The 21,134-nt window shown below is 43.9% G+C and overlaps 1 protein-coding gene across 1 annotated transcript in view; it reads left to right on the top strand.

Moving 5' to 3' along the window:
- The window catches only part of gfra1a (gdnf family receptor alpha 1a), a gene marked incomplete at both ends in the record, with an annotated part of 77,503 nt that overhangs the window by 6,713 nt on the left and 49,656 nt on the right, over positions 1-21,134 (top strand). The window contains one exon of the mRNA XM_079168847.1: positions 6,080-6,235. Within this exon, the coding sequence (XP_079024973.1) occupies positions 6,080-6,235 (156 nt within the window). The remainder of the gene's footprint in view (positions 1-6,079; positions 6,236-21,134) is intronic.

Genomic DNA, 21,134 nt, shown 5'->3' with positions numbered 1-21,134 from the left:
ACACAGCCTGGGTAGTTTCGTATTACTGTATTCATGAACACTGGCGGTTCCAGGTACCTTTCGTGTCCCTTTCAAACATTCCCGTCTCTTGATCTACTACTTCTTGTCCTTCTGCATCGTCTTGTTTTTCAAAACTTTGAATACCTAAAAAGCCCCCCAAAAAAAGCTCTCCCTATTTTCAGGAGTTCTCATCTTTAGAGCCGATGCACAACTGAGGTATGCCTCACTAAACAAAAACACATTTCTACATCTGGGAAATGGGTGATTCGAACTAGTTTCAAAAGGTTATTGTACAAGATTGAACTGTTTGCAGATAAAAAGACTGTTTTATTTGGTGAGCCAATAGTCATTTAGCACAAGTGCGATGAAGGGTGAGAGAAATGTAACACAGGGCCAAAAAGTGACACTGACCAGAAGTGACTAAAGGTAAATGCAGCAGCTGTGGCTAAATGACGGGGTGGCAGTGGGTAAGAACCCAACAGATTCCAGGAGGTGCAACCTGTGAATAAAGATGAGTTTATAACAACTATCATACTCACCGTGGCCTGCGGACTGACCTTTGACACTTGTTTGGCAGTTTTGAAGTGATAATATAGCATTCAGGTTGGCAGCACTTATCTGCCGCTTAAACCTTTTTGTACTTCAGTTTCAGTTTCAGTTTGTACTTCAAAACGTTCCTGTAAACACGGCAGTGCGATGCTGTAGACTTGTCCCTTTCTCCTCCGTGTCTTTCCCTTGTCCTTACATGTCAAGGGGTTGTCTCGCTTAGATGCAACTAAATCTGGACCGATTTCTGAACGTTGGAGCCATTTATCTCCCAACTTGTGTTCTACCGCCGGCTATGCAGTAATCAGAAACTGTGTTCTCTGGCTTACGAAGACGTCGGTGTGTGTTGATGTCTGTTTGACTTAAAATCTCTCCTTAAGCTCTGTCCTCCTCCCAGTTGGCTGGTGCAGCGGCGCTCTGCGCATCACCCACTCACCACTCATAAGCCCCAATACACCAAAGCTCAATATTGTGTCTTTTCCACGTGTCAAGACTTCAAACGCATCCTCCTCCCTCCTACAACCGAAGTCAACCTTGAAGCGCGGTTGCGGCGCTGTGTGCGCACACATGTGTGCGGGTGTTAGGAGTGCGAAAACATCTGTAAGTGCGTGGCCCGGGCTGTCAAGCCGAGGCAGCGCTTCAAATCCCCCCCTGTGCCGACACGCAGGGCTGAGAGGCTGTCAGAACCACTCAACCACTGGCTGCAGAGGAAGTCACTCTCATTATGAGCTGCCAATGTTTAGAGATAAGAGTGACTTCCGCTATCTCTTTCCCTGCTTTGTGGGTGCCTGCATAGTGTGTGTGTGTGTGTGTGTGTTTTTGCGAGTACGAGATAGAGTCAGGGAGGGAATGCAGAGGAGTCGCAGAGGAAGAAACATAATTTATTGTGCTGTATCTTTAGGAGAGAGAGAGAGAGAGGGAGAGTATCCTGCCTGTTCTCTTAACTTTATTTTTCTGCCTTTATTTATCCAGAGTTGGTTGACTGAGCACACTTGCTCTTTTTTTTTTATTTTCCCCGCTTCACGCTTATTCAGTCAAATGCATTTATATAGCTGGGAGTTGCTCTGGATATAAACTACACAGTTTGCCACCAAGCAGATTTAGTGTTTTACTTTATAGAAGTTTTGGAAGGAGTGGGCGTTTACCCACCTTTTTTTTCCCCAGCCTTTAGCGTTGTGATGCACCAATGGGATGGACTGAATTGGGATTGGCTCCTGACCCTTATTAAACGGATCACTAGATCAGTCCTACAAGACCTTAGGATTGTTAAAACCTCCAGAGACACCCTGCACAGCTGATGGTCCATCACACACAATAAGGATGTTTTACTGTCAGAAAAGAAAGAGCTCATATTTAAGAAAACACAGGCGACGATAGATGACTCAAATCCCTGAAGAAAACGTCATTAAAACAGCATCATTAGAAGAGATTGTTGTTCTTTTTCTGTATGTCAGTCACAAAACATCTCTCAGTCTAGTCTGACTCACAGCAGCGTTACCTTACATTGGATGTTTTTCCAGACAGCTTTATCCTGAGTGCTTTTATTTTCCAGCTTTTTGAGCTGGTGGACGCCGCATCTGTTTCAGCATCCCTTCACTGTGTCCATCCATCCATCATGCGGGCCCTCGTCTCCAGGACGTCGTCTGTTTGCGACGCATTAGACCAAATCTGTCCCGCTAGATCTCGTTGCCCCGTCCCCTGCACCGGAGTTTGTTTTGTTAAAGACTCCCTAAATCCACTGCCGACATTACTGTCCCTGCGCCTTGTCTCACATGAAGCCTAATCAATACGGCGCCGTGTTAGATTGGAAACTCGAGGCTGTGTCTACAAGAATCCATCGATTTATCTCTCTCTCTCCCCCCGTTCCCCTCCTTCTTTTCCACCCAAATTCTTCCGCTCAGGTCGGGATCAAAGGCTTTATCCTTCAGCAAGGTTCGAGGTGTACAGTTCCAGACTGAGCTTTGTTTTTGTGCTCTGAGAGGAAAACGTGGCCTGTTGGGGATTTGTGTTTTCGCTGTCTCATCCATGTACAGTTGATTTTTTTAGCACAAAGTGTGCAGCAATGTTGGCTAGTCAGAGATTCCAAGACATGTACGAGTGTATTTTAGGTAAATATGAATGTATTGAAGTTGTTGGTGGTTTTGGAGGAAAGGCAAGGCTTCAGGAAAATCTCTCTACGCTGTGGAAGAACGCTTATTGAGATTCAGCGGTAGCTGTCAGCTTGCATTGTAACCGTACTGTATTATGCAGCAAAAGGACTAAAACCTGATACAGATTTAATCCAAACACTTAAGGCAAGGTCAGGAGGACACCTTTACGTTCCACTCCCTTATCCCCACCAAGCCTTTTGATCTCCTCCTTATCCATCCAGCTACCCGTCAGCCGGCCACTTAATTCACCACACTGTTTCAAAAGTGACTGAACCAGCTGTGGGCCTTTGGCAGAATAATTCCAACAGAAGCCATATCATCAGGTTGCCAGTCCAATCACTGGCTGGCGCACCATGGGCCAAGAAAATCATTTAGTTAAAGGTGACCACATTTGAGTCCCTCTGAGAGGCCTTTGATTGGATGTGAAGTGGAGGGGTGATTCATCATACTTAATAAATGCGGTTGACAGCTCAAATCAGCGGGGGGGAGCGTGTGCCAGGTCTGCCTCCCTGCCGCTGCTTTATGCTGCATGCAAATATGGACAATTAACTTTTCACATACACAGTTGCAGACACCTACGCAGACAGAGTCATACACAGATAGGTGCACACATGCAGTCAAGGCGAGACTCGCAGGAAACCTGAAAGGAATCGCACAAACATTTTAACTTTAGGTTTAAGAAATAACGTTAAACGTGTGATTTTGATGTCCTGACACCTTCGCACGGTGCGGTGAAACCATTTATTTTATGCGGTGTGATATGCAGATATTAGATATTCACAAAGTAAACCTGGGCAGATGGTGCACGATGGAAGTGGAGTGTTCAATTACCTGTTTTATCAGTGAGACCGAGGTTATTTCTAATCTAGACATCGAAAACATCTCTTCACTTTTCAACCAAATGTAGCTCAGTTTTAAGTCGTGAAGTTAAACCTGGGACGTTTTCACCGTCGCCTCGGTTAAGTCTTTTTCCACCTTTTTAAATATAGTCCTTTAAACACTGTCGAGAGTTTTAACATGTCTGGAGCTGAAAATCACCGAACCAATGCTGACACATGCCTGCCTGTTTGCACATCGACATAGTTAACATAGTTAACTATTCACATCGACATAGTTAAGGACATTGTTTCAGCGCAGTTAATCACGACGTGTTATAATCACGTTGGGCTTTTCTCGGCCGGCCGCTGGCGGGTCATGACCGACCAAACCGGCAGGTGCGCCAAAGCCGCGGCCTTGTGTTAAGCCCTCAGCTGCACCCAGTCAACTCGCTGGATTAAGTCGCCTCGGCTCGGGCCGTCGGGGCTTTCACTTGTGCCGTCGCGTCTTAATAGAATTTCATACTCTACCAAAGTAAACCGGGCTGGACCGAGCTATACTGTTTCATTCTCTCGTAAAAGTGGATTTGGAACGTTACGCTTCTTCCGCTGCTTGAAATCGTTGAGATGTCTCATTCTCACTGGTTGACCTTTTATTGCCCAAGTCTTAGTTGAAGCACGGAGAGACAGATTTCACCGTCGGACGTTATCATAGCAGTGACATCTCTTGGTTCTTCTTTGCTTATTTTTATGAAAGGAGTGTAACGACTGCACTCCACTGTACAAGCCAAGGCTGTTAAATGAGCACATGTGGTGAATTTATGCATTTGGTTAAAAAAAACTGTCCAACAATGCAATGCAATAGTGTACTGTTGTGTATTGTTTTTGTCATCCCATCTGGTTGTTTCTGTCGTACTGCAAAACACTTCATTTGCAGAGTCATAAAAGTTAAGGCCGTGTTTTTATGACCCGGCAAAATAAATAAATATAAATAAATGTGTTGTGATGTTATTTTATATACTTGCTCCAGCGGGTTTCAGTTTAATCTTTTTGCTGGGTGCAACTATCCTCCAACCACACTGGGTTGTGTAGTGATGAGGTAGTTAACTGTGTCATTAATACGTTTTAGCTTTCACGGTAGACGGGTCTTGATGCACGAGAAGTTTACTTGGGTAAGCTTGTGTCCGTCATGCACAGCTGTTCCGTGGTCTGGCTAGAATCCGTCATATGCTTTTGGGAACCGAGCACCTTTTTCAAAAGTCCCTGTTGTAATTTCTGCAGAACTTTCTTGCTTCCTTGTAGCACGGCAGTTTACATTTTCTTTTTTTCCGCTGAGCACACTTTGAAGGTCCCCACTGGTCGATTGGATTCTACACCGTGTCCCCCTGTGTTCATGTTTGTCAACAGCCACAGTGCATCTGATTAAAGCGTCTCTCTAACTAACAAACGCTCCTGTGGAGAATAATGGCTTCACCCTTCTTTCTCTCCCCCTCCTCCCTTTGTGCCTCCTCTTTTGATCACGGAACAGCAGCATCCCTGAAAAGCCAACGCGGCCTGAAACAGACCAAGAGCCAAGAGTGTACATCACGCTCACGCACATGTACGAGAATGCACGCACCCGCGGGTACACCAACAACACACACACACACACACACACACACACAGCATCCCGCTGAGCTCTTGTTCTGTGCCAGTCTCTGCTCGCAGAGATGTTAAATGAGGGCATTGATACATAAATTTGCATTTGTTTCATCCACAACCGTCCTCCTAACTAAAAATCTATAACTGCATGCCCCCAATTTGCCAGCCAGCTTCAGATGCCTCTATTCTGGGCTTGTTTTTCGTGTGAGTCTAGCGTGACCGTTTAATCGATTTGGTTGTGTGCGCACTCTCTTCATACGTAAGTGGGCTAAACTGCGGTCTTTCACCACACCGACTGTGCGGTTTGTCAATATGTAATCTCGGTAAACGCCACACAAATTGTTCCCTTGTTGCGGACGGGCTCTTTATGTGTACTTGCAGCCACATGCAGCGTTGATTCGAGTGTTGCAGGATTCACTGATGTGAGAAGCCGTCAGTTGTGGAGCTCGATACGGAGCGTGATCTCGAGCACCTGTGATTGACACTGACAATGCATTAAAGATCTTAGAGCTTCCTCCTACTATGTCTGCTGCAGATAAGAACTATACTCCCTCAGCGATGTTCCGGGCAAAAACAAATCCTCTTTCCTCCTTCTCTTCCTTAGCACGCCGAACTGGTCTTACAATTCTTCCTTTCATGAAACTCAGGAATCCTTACAAACCTTGCTCCCGTGTGCCCCCTTGTGCTTTCACCTTTGCCTACCTGGAAATCACCCAGAATGCGACTTCTGCCCGTCAGCTGAATGATCTGAATGCTCTCTTTCCGGTTCCTGTTTGACCTTTTCCCCCTTTTTGGACCTGCGACTATCCCCTTTTATCATTTGGAGTCTTCACCTCCCTGTGACCTTTGTGAACCCTGCTGACTCCCCCCCCCCTCCCCCCCGATGGCTGTTGGTTGGTGGTCCTGAATGAAGCACATCTCTTACAGAGGGTGGGGAACCTTGGAGCGTCTCGGACACTTCGGCTCCAGGCAGGGGGGGCGCCCAGGGCAGGCAGCCCGCTCTGGGCCGAGGGAGCCCCTCCTCCACGGAACTTCAGGACCCCAGTAGAAACAGGAGAGCTCATCCCAATTGGGCCATACTGGGTAACGAAATAGAGCTGTGTGTGTGTGTGTGTGTGTGTGTGTGTGTGTGTGTTTGTGTGCGTGTGTTTGATCGTGCATGATCGTTGTCTTGGCGTAAAGTCGGACACAGAATACAGATTCCATGTCAGATTGTATTTGCAGCTGATTTTGATCTCTGCCAGTCACCTGCAGTTTGGTTTTCTCTGCTATGAACACGGGTAGAGGAGAAGAAAATCACTCTACAAATAGCTGGCTGGCGGTTTATTTGCCATCTCACGAGGTTGCACATTTTCAAAACAAAACATTAATTATAGTCCGAGTTGCTTCAGAGAGGCACCGGAATATAATAATAAACATAATGCATGTTTTTTGGCCTTCTGACTAAATTTACAACATTGCACACTGCGGTTTGCTCGTGGCTTATTTTCTTTATGCAAGACTTTCCAAGGTTCGGTTATCAACTATCATCTGCCTGTTTATACCCAGAAAACCACCTTTTTTGGGTTGTGTCCTGTAGTTGGTTTAGACCAACACCAAAGTCTTCAGGTGGTCTTGTAGTAAAAAGCCACATTTGAAATAAAGGTGTCGAGTTTAACCCATCTGCTCCGTACTGCCAGCTTTCCTTTGATCTGTTGAACTGTCCACGCTGGTTTTAGCCTCCTTGGTATCACATTTAGCCAGTTATAGATTTGGGTTCCCTTCGGACCACCAGAGAGGGGTGTCAGACCGCTGACCAGGCCGCCCGTCTGTCTGCCTACTTAGCTGTGTCAGGGAGGGTTGACATGTCCTTCAGAAGAGTTTCTACAGCAGATGTGCTTTCTGTTGAAAAACCCTGGAGAAGAGCGGGAGGGATGGAATGGAGAGACGGCAAGAGGCAGCGAGCGGTTGGGGGGGTAGAAAAAGCAGAGGATGTGTCATATTTTGATATTCCCACTGTGCCATTTTGGCTTATGAATTTCCATTTTAGAGGGCAGTCAGTGTCTGTGACTGCTACATTAGTTTTATGGCCAAAAACAGCTTATTGCAGGCAGTGATGGTGCAGGGGAAATATTTCACTTTGCATCATGGCCTGCTGAAAAGTTTGCCTTGTGAATGAATTCGGTCATTACTTTGCAGTCCACTGCATTCTTTCAATTCTCAGTGTACATATGGGTCTAGAGTGTGTGTGTGTGTGTGTGTGTGTGTGTGTGCACACGGACACAGGGATGTGGCACGGTAATAGATTATTTTGCGGGACCGCAAAGACATGAGCATTTTTCACTGTCAAATTCATGTATATACACACACACACACACACACACACACATGGACGTACACCATCTATTTGCATGCACAACAGACCAAAAGGGGCAAACACAGAAATGCACATTCACTGGGTACCACACACATTTTCAGCTGGGAGTCTTGCTGAAGGGGGGATTACATCAATAGGACTGTGAGGTTGAATCATGCTGATTTGTGTGTTCTGACTAAAAGCTAAAGGGGCATCACACACTGTCTCCCTTTTCTCTCTCCGTTTCACCGGGGGCATTTCCATCCGCCCTATATGATGCAGATTTTTGATTCGTGCATAAAACACATGAGTGGAAATATGAAAGAAAGTACAGATGTGCAGACATAGTGATGAGGGGATATATGATAATGACTAGTGCAATATTTAAATAAGTCAGAACGATTTATTTATAAAGGGCTTTTTTCAGACATAAGTCACAAAGTGCTTAACAGGGGCAGAAAAAACACAATGTGATCATATAAGGGCCAATAATTTACATTGAGAAAGTACAAGTACACAGTGATGTGGTACTTGATTCTGCTTCACCTGCTGCAGGAAGACCAAAGTAAATACAGAATATAAAGAGAGTTTTGTCCTTTTCTCACCTCTGTATCTCTGTTTTGGGTTTGCAACCTTCAAAACAAACAAAAACAAATAAAAATCAACTTTATTGGCGGAGTATGCCGACACATGGTTTTTATCAAGTCGCCGGGCGCCTGAGAAGGGCTGCTGGCGTTCATGATAATGTCAATGTATGGTCCTTCACTGTGCAGTAGTGCTTTGTGATGGGCGAGGAAGCTCCATCCTCCTCTTCAGACACTTTTAGTTTGACAAAGTGCCACTCCCCGCCCGTCTCGCCCAAATGTTCCTGCTACAGTCTGCATTGTGTGGGTTTGTGCCTGGGTGGGCGGGTCTGCCTTTGTGTGTGTGTGCGTGTGCGTGTGTGTGTGTCCTCGGGGATGCTGGCGTTCCGATTAATTAAAAACTTCAATCCCTCTGTTCTCAGACAGGAATATGGATGCCACCGAGGGCTTAACTGTAAATACTGTTTCTCCAAAATTGTCGTTTAATAAGATTCATCGTCCCAGGTAATAATTGTTTTATGCGGCATCCCACTGAGGATTCTAAGAAGAATAACTGCATGAACTTCATGTATTGCATTTTAAACACTTTTATGAGTATCACTAGTTTCAAGTTGACAGTGAAGCCGAAACTAAATGGGCATCTGTCTCAGATCAGATTTCACTTCATTCTTTTTTTATTGTAATTATAGTTTTTTTTCTCCATTTACCTAAAGGAAGAAAACAAAACCTGCTTAACTTTTAGGTGGAGGCCTGATGGGTAAAAAGCGTCTCCAAAAAGACAAATGAAGCATCTGAGGAGCTCATTTTGCAATAAGAAAAGCAGCCGGGTATATTACACAACATGAGACCAACATCTCTTCCATAAAACAACAGAGTACGATAGAAGAGGGAGTCGGACTGTCTTTAATATCACAATGAAACCTGTCATTGGATTGGATCAAAGTGTCATCTCGGTGAAGATCCTCTGACAAATGATCCAGATGGCCTTTTTTAACTGTAGCAGAGAAGCTGGTAAAACGGTGAAACCCTTAGAATGAATATTAACCGTGTTGTACTGTATGAGGAAATCCTTTTCTTTCCCTTTTAGATGCTTTGCATTCCCAGAGTCTTGTCGTGTGGAGAGCAGCTCCGTGTCAGATTAAAAACAGGCCTATAGGAGAAAATCTTCACCCTGGGCTTTATTTTTATTTCATTTTTTTCAGGCAAGTCGAAAACGCTTCCTTAAGCCTTAAAGTTGAACTTCTCAGTGAAAGGATGTGAAATGGTTTCTTTTGTGAGAAAACGCATCACAGGAAGAGGTTTTGCCCTTCCGAGAAAACAGCTGTGATGAAAGTGAAAAAGGTAGAAACGTATTTTAACAGCAGTCACAAAGATTTAGTGATTCTGATTTGTGAATATTATTATTATTACTGTTATTTTTTAAGCTGGTACTTAAATTGAGTGTAATATGTCCAGTTTTGGAGACATCTTCTACATTTCAGAGATAAATGTTTAACTTTTTACTTGTCTACATTCATCCGACAGCTCGTTAAGTTTTTATTTGACAGACAATTCAAACGTTTACTTGTCATAGATTAAGATTCGTAAGATAAGAACGAGCATTATTCACTCAAAGTAGAGTTGAGACTGTGATTGCCGTGTTATTCCCCGTGATTCTCTCTGCCACCCGGAACACGCTGTGATCATCCGGTGGCCTCGGCAGCTCAGGAGATCTGGCCACCGGCCCCGCTGTCTTTTTTGGGACGAAGCGTTATTAAATGAGGACGACTAAAATCTCCTCCCGAACCGAACGAGTCATGACCGTCTGAAAGAGAGAGCTTATTTTAAATCGGCATTCTTAGTCAGAGGGGCTTACGCGGGGCCACGCCCCGAGCGTTTATCCTCTCATTCCGTCCTTTGCACAATTCTCACGGCCTTAATACAAAATACCGATGATTAATTAGGAACGGGGGCCTTTGGGTAAATATATTATTTAGCTCCGTAACAGTGTAAAATTTGCATTTTTAGAAGAAATGTATTGCACCTCATTCAGCAAATATAGAAATAAGGAGAAAATACACGGAGGGGACTGATGGCAGAGATGCGGTGATACAAAAATAATATATAACACAATCGTGCATATACGTGGAGACATACATGAAACATCTCGGTTTGCTGCCGTAGCGTAAAGGTCACCGAGCATCATTCAAACGGTGCCAGTCGCACTGAGATATTCCATCTGCCTGGTGTGAAGCATCATGCACCGGTCACTAGTCACGGGTCATAAAGCACAAAAACCATTTGGCTGTATTGATATGGTTAGTGCATAATTCATGAGCCCGACATATGTTTCCACTGAGGAGGTATACTGCAAGTGCACATCAAGCTGTCTGACGGCCTGTTGGAATCCATATAATGACATGTATTGTTCTGTCATGTAATGGTGCTACTAATTATCACCATTGCATGCAATTTCTTTGTCAGAGGGTCGTCACTGCGTTACATCTATCTTCTATCTGTGACGCGCCATCATGAGCCCATTTATCTGCTTCATGTGTGCAATACTGAAACATGACTAGTTTTACTCGTTTATTAGTTTGGGAAAGCACTTTGTTTTTACTATAACACATAATGACCATGAAATCTCACTATGATTCCGCCGAAAGTCATTAAAAAGAAGTAGAATATATTGCACAATATCAAAAGTCACAAAATTTGCCTCTAAAGGGCTTTAAAATCTGCACAACAAATCTTTCTTCTTGTCCTCCATTTGTAGGCGAGCATCTGCCACATTTGGAGTAAAGCAAAGAAAGCCGAGCTGAAGATGAACACGAGTGATGAACTATTGGAAGAATGCATATTTAAAGAGGTTAATTAAGAAAACCAACAAACCCACAAATTCACTAGACGGGGCAGGACCAGTAACATGACGTTATAATGTATATTTACTCAGGACACATCAGATCTTGCTTTGCTTTTTTCGAGCGGAGCGGCGCAGGTTGTTGAGCAGGCGGTCGACTAACCAGGCGGGACGCGAGATACCCGTATAGCCGACTACCCCCGTGGGTTACCGGCAGCGGGCCACAAACACCTCGCGAAATATCACACAGGCTGTTCGCCCGTTTGCATCCGCACTCAGATTCCCGCTGACGCACACGCATGCTGAAAGACAGGATAATGACAGAGGGAGCGTTTCAGGAGAGCTCGAAATAACACACGGAAAAGAGTATTATGATGATTGGAGCTGGCATGACGATGCCACCTGAAGGGGATGGAGAGCCATGAGTGTGTGTGTGTTGTTGCTGCTATGATTCATAGATGGAGACGGACATGGTGTGAGTGGTTTTAAGGTCAAAGAAGACGGTAAACAGTGAAGCTGGCTGACCCCGGGGTCAACTCACTCGACGGCTGTCGGATGGGACGTCTCGCGGAGCGAAAAATGTTGTTTCAGAAGTCCGAATCATGTTATTTTTGAAATATAAAAAGATGAGCATCATCCCGCTGATTTGTTGTGATAGAGTCGGCGATACGGAAAGAGCCAAACAGAGACGGAGATGGGGGAGAAAAGAGGCAGAGACAGATGCCTGCTGTCCCTGCCATGTCTCTCTTTGTGTCTGTGTCCATCATGTGGGCGCTCTGCTGCGGTCCGTCATCCATTATTCACAGCTTCGCATTGACTGAGAGCGGGGGACTTATCACCATCCAGCCAGCCAGAGAGAGGGAGAGGGTGAAAGGGATGTAATTTACAATTGGACTGGCGAGAGCGCTGCATGGCCCAACAAGAGCGCCAATGTGCACCACGGGCTTGTGTTTGTGTGTGTGTGTGTGCGCTTGTGCAGGTGTTTACGCGTGCTGCAGAGAGCCAGGCGTCCTAGTGTGTGATTCACAATACTCTGCTGCCGTGCCAGTGGAGCATATCCGTTTATTTCACCGATGTTGGCTCTCTCACACACACACACACACACACTCCCGCCGAAGTGCTGCCTCTGCTTCATTCTGTGGCCTGAAAAATGAGCAGGGGTGCTCCCTTCCCACTGCTCCCAGTATGCAGCGATGGTGGAAAGCTCCGCGGTAGCTCAGACCCCGGCGGGCAGTTTTGACGCGGCGCCGCAGAGCTGTTTGGACTCGGCGCATTACACTCCTGAGGACAAGCTGGAGGACTTGGCAAAGAAGTGGGAACTTTTTTTGGCTGGAAGTGATGACATTTTTTTGCCATATTGGAGCAGTTTCGAAGTGTTTGGGACGTGAAATATACCGGTACAGAGGTGGAACAATAGAGAACAGGACTTATTACTTTCAACATGACTTTCATTGAAACATCAGCAGAGATGAAAATCATTTCACTTAGATGCGTAGCCTTTAAATGATCATATAGTGAGCACAAAACTAGACTTTGTCTTCAGCATCACCTAAATCACATTACAAAAAAAAATCCTTTACTCTTCAGGGAGAGCATTAAATCAACCCGTCCCTAATGGAAGTGTCCCCTCACAGAACTGTGCATATAATAGGTCTGTGACTTCTTGTGGAATGCGGCTTCACAGAAGGTTCTCCACTCTAATTGGTTTAAATGGGACAATGTGTTCCTAATTCAGACCTGGACCATACATCAAGAGAGATTCTTTCTTTGTATGTGAGTGTTATTAATATTACACCGTAGCCCGTTTTGAAAAGTAAATCGATCATACAAAACAAATATTTCATAGATGTCCCATTTAAAGACCACAGTATGAATATTATGAGCTAATTGTAACAGTACACTGCTTTGGAAGTTCACCATCTCAGCCACTGAATATACTTAATGTCCTCGAGGGCAGGTCCAAGTAAAGTCATAAGTCTTCATAGGGAAAATAAATCACATTGTTCAAGTGCTGACCATTGAAATAACAAAGCATTTAAACTCCTTCCTTTCCGAGCTTTGTTGAGGATGTTTCTTGTACAAAGCTCAGAGTAAATGATGTCAGTGCACAGGCCTACTAATACAACGTACCCTCGTACAATGGTTCGTATGAAACCATTCATTGTGTACGGTCTTTTCAAAATAAACTTCCGTCTTCACAGGAAACAACTCAGTTAGGTTTAGGAAAAGATTGTTGTTTGGGTTAAAATAACTACAAATATAAATTAGTTAGGATTTCTCAACTCCCTGCGATATGTTTTTGTCTCAAACTCTGCTACCGACTTTGGAAAAGGCTTGGTATGTAGGTTTGATGTTTTCTAGAGCAGTAGCAGCAGTTGAATGCACATTTCATCAGTAACCATGTCAGTGGAAACAGCAGTGATGTTCACATACCAACAACAAACTCTGCGAGTGTTTTGGTGAAAACTTTGCATCAGCAGTTCTGAAAAACAACAGAAGGTTCGAGGACTTAAAAGCTGTTACGAGTTTCAAAAACAGAAAAGTTATGACCATGAAATCACTAATCAAGTGTTTTTACTCATCGAGGAACACACGACGGCACCAGGACTCTTGTGCCAGATCGCTGGAGGGCAGATTGAGCTCGGTGAGCGGGGAAAACGTGAGGACATGATGTAAATATTGGACATTTGGTTCCGCAGTGTTTGTCGTTCAGCTGCAGGACACTTGAAATGATCGTGCATGTGGTGTTGAGAGTAACGTTCTGGTTTGGTTTGGAAATCAAGACTCGGCTGAATATTGACACGTGAATGTCCTAACATATGTTTTATTTGCCTGCATGTAGTCTGTGCGGTCCTGTAACGCTAATCAAGTCCGGGGTTTTTATGGTTTCAGACCCGAGCCTGTTGAGACTCGGGGCGTTTTTTTAAACCAACAGTCGATTTGCATCGGACCAAAGTCACATGTGACTTCAACAGAACCGCATCACATCAACAAACGCCACATTGGAGCAGAGATTTCCTCTATTGGTTACAGTTAAGTGTGGGAAAGAACTTAGTTCTCATTTAACATTTTTTCCCCGATTTTCTTAATGAGGTTTTGAGTGAAATATTACAATGTATCAGTTTTAGAACTCTGCTGACACTCAGCAAGCCAAACAACATTCTTCTTTTTTAAATTAACGCCCAATGTGTGTGTAGTTTGAATCATTACTTTAAATATATATTGATAACTGCAATATACTACCTAGAAGAGTCATTTAGCACTCCTCTGTTTCTACCTGGTTTTGCATGACAGTTTAGTCGGATTAGACATAAAATAGATATTGGCACACTTACTTATTCAGATGACGGGAGAATACTGATTTGAATGTGTGTGGGTGTGTGTGTGTGTGTGTGTACACTTGACTTTATGTCTCTGCCAGTGACTCGTCTTGGAATTGCCCTTCAGTGTATTGCACGTGAAAATACAAGTTATGGGGTTTTAGAGAGTTAAAGTCGGAGTTGGATTTGTGCAGCTTTGTGTGTGGAGAGAGAGAAGGAGAGAGAGAGAGAGAGAGAGAGAGAGAGAGAGAGAGAGAGAGAGAGAGAGAGAGAGAGAGAGAGAGAGAGAGAGAGAGTGCGTGCGCGTGCGTGCGTTACAGCAAGAAAGAGACAGACAGACAGACAGAGCGAGCCAGCGAGCGTAGGCTGTGTGCTTAAACTTGGGAGATTTACATGCAAAGCGCTGGTGCTCCTGCATCTTAACTTGGGGAAGTGAAGGTTGAAATGTACTCAGTGCAAATGCGCTTACGACTGGCGAGGAAACCAATTTCGTTTACAAGTGGGAACTCAAAGTAATGTATTCCTACACTCAACCACACTCCATCTTAAGATGTTTGACTTGTTTTCCTGACTAGAGAGTTTCACCCCGGAATAACCAGGCCACGATATGATAAGTTAATTCATCCACAGCTGTTTGGCTGGTGCACTTTCAGACAGAATTAGCTGCCTGTGTGCACACTTACCAATGGATTTAACATTGAAGTGAAACAGTGATGGCTCTGCTGATAAAACTGTTTTTTGTTTTAAAAAAAAAATGTCCATTGAGTTAAACCACTTTAGTCTGAAATGTACCCGCGTTCTTCAGCATGTGAAGTGCGCTTGTCCTCAGGGTTGTAGTGCAGTTCTGGAGATAAGAGGAGTGGGACGTGCTCCCGCAGTGAGTAAATTAATGTGAACGTATATATTAGCGCACCAGTTCATTTGTTGGACAAGTGCAGATCTGATCCCATAGGAGTCTGAGGTCGCTTTTGCAATTTGGCTTCACTTTCACAAGGGAGCAGAACTCTTTAATATTGTAATTTTCTGGGCCCCTTAAATGTTTCAGATTAAGGTGAAATATGCGTGGAAGCAGTAGCTTTAAGGGGCAGAACAAGTGGATTTGAAAGTTAAAAGAGCGAAGTGAGGTATATATATGTTGCCTGTGCTTCTCAGCCAGCTCTGACATGAATGTATTAAGTAGTTCAATAACTACATTTTAGACCAATTGAAGTGGCTGCTGCATAATGTTTGCAAACTATGAGGAGAAGAGGCTTTAAATTCACATATTTTAGGGAGTCTGAGTTGATATTTAAGAGTATGTGTGTATAGATTATGTACGGTAAAGAGATCTTGAAATGCATGACATCATTTCTATTTCTAATCATTTTCCCCCGAAGGTCTGCTAACTGTAAATATATTGGAAATGTGCCTCCTGCTCCTTCGGAAGTTGTGTAGAATCTGCACATGAAGGGCCCTAGCTGTGTTTGTGAAAATCAATTTGAAGTGGATGCAAAGGTCAAACATGCAAATGAGCAGCAGACAATTTACGTCTCCATCTAGTTTAACAACACGCTAATGTGCCTGTTTATCGATGGCTTTGTTAATTAAACACCCTAAAACACCCATTTTGTCTTTTGCTCCCCGTCCCCTCTTAATCATCTGCCCTCCCCCCCGCGTTTGCTGCAGCCTTCTTTTCTCCCCTCACCTCTGCTGTCTCTGCCTGCTTTATTTTATCCCCTTTTCACTCTTTCTTCCTCTCTCTCCCCCCTCAGTCTCCCCCTCTCCTCCTCCTCCTCCTCCTCTGTGCTCCGTGCCGTGTTGTAGTTGGGATTATGTGCTCAGGCTGCCAGTTATGCTAGGCTTGCTCGCGCCGCGCTCCCTGGCCTACGGTGTATTTACACGAAGAATTGAATAAGTTGGAGGCAGGTCTGAAACTATTTCTCATTACCATTAGGCTCCGGGAGGGTAATGAATGTGGGGATTGGGTTGTCAAATAGGTGTTAGCAGGGCCTATGTTGATTCATGGTGTGCAAACTGTGTTAAAAGGAAATACATGTTCTTATGAATCACTTATCTGAAACACCGTGCCATGAATGTTGAAATTCCAGCCTATATATATATATATATATGTATATATATATATATATATATATATATATACACAGTATATACTGTATGTTTTTAATATTTTATTTAATTTGACTTTGCAGGGAACTAAATGTTATATTTTATGCAATTTTTTTGCTTAAAGCTTGAGTCAACTGTAATAAGAAACCAGTTGATGAAGCTGAATCCAGGCGTGACTTTATTCTACTGAGGGAAATAGACCCTGAAACTCTCCCCAGTGCGTCTTTAAGGCCTTACTATGGAGAGCCGCAGTTTCTAAACCATAAATGTGGACGTGGAGAGAGCAGATGTGACTCGGCCTGGCCTGGCTGTGACCGCAGCTAATCTTATTGTCTACACGGCAGATCATGTAGCAGCTCAAGTAGCGCCCAGACGTAGGTGAAGTTAATTGCAGAAAGCCAGCGTGAAGTCTCACAAGAGCGATTAGTTAGCGTGCCCTGGCTCCGTCTGAGGCTGAGCATCATGGGACTTATGCCCTTCTCGTCCTCCCAGTTTGTGAAGGCATGTATTGTCTTCCATCAGCCAGCTGCCGATTTTGACAGTTTTGCTGCCCTTGCTAGTGAGAGATGTTCAACAGCATGCCGTGGTCATAATTTAACTGGTCTCTGAAAAAAAACGAGTACGTGTGACACCATTTATGATGGATGAAAGGTGATATCCACAGGAATAAGTAACAGGTGCAAGTTATAGGGATTGAATTTTATGTTGCCCAAGGTGTTGAGATGGATCGTGGCCGTAAATTTTGTTTCCAAAACAAAAAGTTATTGCACCACTGCATTAGCGCCGCGTGCTCAGACTAACGCCAGCGTCTCTGTGTTTTCATAAGAGCGTTGTTGCTTGAAGACTACATAGCTGGTAAAAGCGCTCAACAAATGTTAGCCCAAATGTTTTTTATGCTTTTAAAATGTGGCTCGGTAGGTTTTTGTAATTATGTTTTTTATTTCTTTTCTTTTTTGCTTATTTGTATGAAATGTCTTGGTGATTTTTTGATGAATATTTTACAAAAGTTGATCATTTTCACCTCTCGGCGAGGTGTGCTGCGCTCAGCGCTCCGTCACGCTGCTGGCGTGTGTTTGTGTCCTGTAGCATAGTGGAAACACACGGCGCTCCCGTTGCAAAAAAATATGAAAAAGACAAAAACGTGAACACAGCAATTGTGACAGTTGCTCTCTATCCGCTGCAGGTGGTTTGTCAATAGCGCGGTATTGCAATTTTACTGCGGTTATTGCGACAGCCATATTCGTCACTGCTTCCTGCCGCCAATCACAAAGTAGCATTTTTGGGGGGGAAATGATAATAAGTGACTGAGCTTCCATAAGCACATTATTGTAGCTCCAACACAGAGGAGGCAGGTTTGTGGGTAAATAGAGGAGGACTTGGCAGACAGACAGACAGACAGACAGACAGACAGACAGACAGACAGACAGACAGACAGAGACCACAAGTTGAAAAAAGTGAATTAAAGAACAATCCCATGAAGCAAAGCGATGTCCGCTGTGACCTCCCCTCTCCACCCCGCTGGTCCAATTATCGACCGTTTTGATTTGTCTCAGAGAGAGGGAAGCCAATTAGAGAGGCTCTCTGCAGGGAGGCTTGGACACCATGAGTGTGTCTTCATGCATCTTTTTTATGCATTTTTCTTTAAAATTACAACAAAAAAACCTAAATGGTAAAAACACAAATGTCGACATTTTGCAATAATGTTTTTAATGCAGCAGAGATGCAAAGATGGCATATTAATGCAGAGAAAAGGCAGTAGGGAGTGATGTAAAAGACGTTAATGACTTAATGAGAAATTGTCTTGAATTGTAGATTACCTCAAGCCAAGTAAACCTTCTTCTTCTTCTTCTTCTTCTTCTTCTTCTTCTTCTTCTTCTTCTTCTTCTTCTCCTCCTCCTCCTCCTCCTCCTCCTCCTACTCCTACTCCTACTCCTCCTCCCCTTTATTCTGTTTTTTTTAATGGTGCCTGTTGAAAATGGTTCCATGTGTTCATTTCACGAGAAAGGGGAAAAAAAAGCACCATATGGAGCTCTATATGTGGGCAGGAGGGGAAACTAATTAATTAATGAAGCTAACTCGAGCACCATATTGCAAAGGAAGTGGCAACAAAATGCTGCGTCATTCTGCATTCTGTTTAGAACTCTTCAAAAGACGTTCCTATGGGTACTTGTGTGTTGATGGAAACGAGCATTGATTTCTACTTTTATTTTCTCAACTTCTTTAATGAAGATAATTACTGCAGCATTTGGATCGAAGAACGACACGACACCGAAACGCATTGGCTAATTTCTTACTTTACAACAAATATTTATTTTCATTGATAACACAGTGTATATGTTCCCCAGATTTGTATTGATTTGTAGACGTATTGCTTTCTGGACACTTCATTGATGTTAAAGGCCTTGAATGACCTCTCTGTGACCCTTTTGTCTTTTAATTACCTTGTGATATATTCTATTCTCATATGTCAGTCAGGTGATTACCATCTTTCATCCTGAAGAAGATAAGATGTTCCAAATATTGATCCTTAGAAATTAACTGTCAAAGATTGAGCCATAGTTATGAGCATATGTATCCTCTTTGTTCTGTAAAGGGAAGATTTCTCTGACTTTGTCTCTCTGAGAAACAATGAAAGCTCCTGTTGCTTTCCAGCTGAATTGCGATGCGAGCACAGATATTGAACGTGAGAGGAGTCTGTCTTCGGAATGAAGTTAAGAGCAGCAGATTGAGGCTGGGAGTGTGTTATTGCTTTGTTTGCTTGCCTCTTCGCCAGAGTAATCAGTTTAGGCGCTGACACTTGATGTAATCAGCCGCCTGAAAGATGGACGGAGACGAGCGCATTCACGTCCGCGTCGCGGAAAGCACCGTGAATCAAGGAAATGTGTGCAATCAAAAAAAGGTAGATTCAAAACGCAATAAAACAAACAAGCGGACACATAAATGTGCGCACAGACACTCGCGCGCACTCGAATGCGGCCCCACCACCACCACCACCACTCACAATGTTAATTTCAGCTGGAATTGTTGTGGCTCTCCCCACGGGCGCTGTGGCAGGAATCATTTGTGTACATTATATCTGCTGCTCACAGGTAGGGAGACGGTTCTAATGCTGTGTTTGTTCTGCACTATTTGTCCTCTCCTGTCAGGAACACATACTTCACAGTCGTTTCCGTGCGGGTGACTCTCTCTCTCTCTCTCTGTCTCTCTCTGTCTCTCTCTCCTTTACGGGAAGCGAAAGAAACACATTTGGGATGTGGTTGCCGTGGTGACACCGCTAAGCTCTAGATTTGCATTAGCATATGCGAGGTGCGAGGTGGAGCAGAATGATGTGGCACTCTGAAACAAGTTGAAGCACAAGTGTCCTGAGCAGCGGGGGAAGGATTTTACTGGGACGCAGGAAGTTCGCTCACAGATCTGCTGGCTGGGCCCTCCGGGGGGGGGGGGGGGGGGGGGGGGGGTTATAACCGTGGCAATGCAAAGGTGCACCGCTGGAAGTTGCATCATTTCATCTGGTGCAGTTCTTTGTTTGAGTCACTGTGACTCAGAGAGAATTACAGTTTAATGGCTTTTCTGCGGTCCCAGGATATTTTTATGGTCTAAGTGAAGATGAGACCTGCGTCATCTGGAGAAATCATGCCAGCTCTCCATTATCATCACTGGTGTAGAGGTAATAGGCCTGCATGAAATGTTGCACGTCGACTAGTTTCAGCAGCTCAGTGGTTCCAGGCCCTGTACACAACTCACTCACACTGTTTTCCTTTCACCAGGTTCATTCTTGATCTAAGAAAAAAGCAGTTGACAACTCAAGTTCCACTTACCTGCGTGATCCTGAGCTTTAAACAACTTTGTTTCAGCATTTTTTTGACTATCTTTCACCATGGTTAGGACCTGCTTATTTTTTAAGCAGTATAGTCACATACTTATGTTGAAACAATAAGCATATGTGTAGCCAAGGCAGAAATCTTCCTCTTCAAAGGTTAAAGTGTTATCCCGGTGGAGGATAAGTTATTCACTGATGCAGGTAGGACCTTCTTTAGATGCTGTGTAAATCAGAATCATTACATTACAGTACATTACAGTCATTTAGCTTTTATCCAAAGCGACTTACAATTCAGATGCTATCACAATTCTACACCGTAGGCACAGCTACGAGAATCAGAATCGGAGCCGTTTATTGCCACGGTATGTTGAACATACAAGTTTGACATGACGGGAGGTGCATAACATTTAACAATCAACAACAATTAGTGCAAGTAGAAACATATTAACATTTACAGAGAGATATAAAATAAAGTAAGATGTAAAATAAAGTGAAATATAAAATAAAGTGCACAAACGAACAGATAACAGGACTATAAACAAGTGAGATGTAAGTGTAGTGTAAAAGTGTCGAGTGTAATAGCCGGGATACACTGTTATCTAATGTAGGTATCTTCACTTTTCCAACAAATATTGCAAAGTTTTCATTTAAAAGCCCCCGTTATCACCATCTAGTATCCTGATTCCTGTGTGACTTTTGGCTACTTTTGCAAAACCTGTTGAGATCTCAGTAGTACCACGCGAGTGACCACCTGGTGAGCGGATTCAGTTTGCCAGTACACCCTTTGGATCACTGATAGGCCTCGACATTGATTGATCGCTGATCATTAAGTTTAGCGAGACAGTTCCTCTGTATGAAAATGCTATTCCTATACTCTCCACCACAGTCATTAATCATTCATTGATAAAGTGGTGAAACCCTGCCTGGATTAGCATTTGCCCTTCTCTCTGCGGAGCAGAGCGTTATCCCTCGTGCACA

This window comes from Pholis gunnellus (assembly GCF_910591455.1).
Source record: "Pholis gunnellus genome assembly, chromosome: 11".
NCBI classification, from domain to species: domain Eukaryota; kingdom Metazoa; phylum Chordata; class Actinopteri; order Perciformes; family Pholidae; genus Pholis; species Pholis gunnellus.
This window is presented reverse-complemented; position numbering and strand designations above follow the sequence as displayed.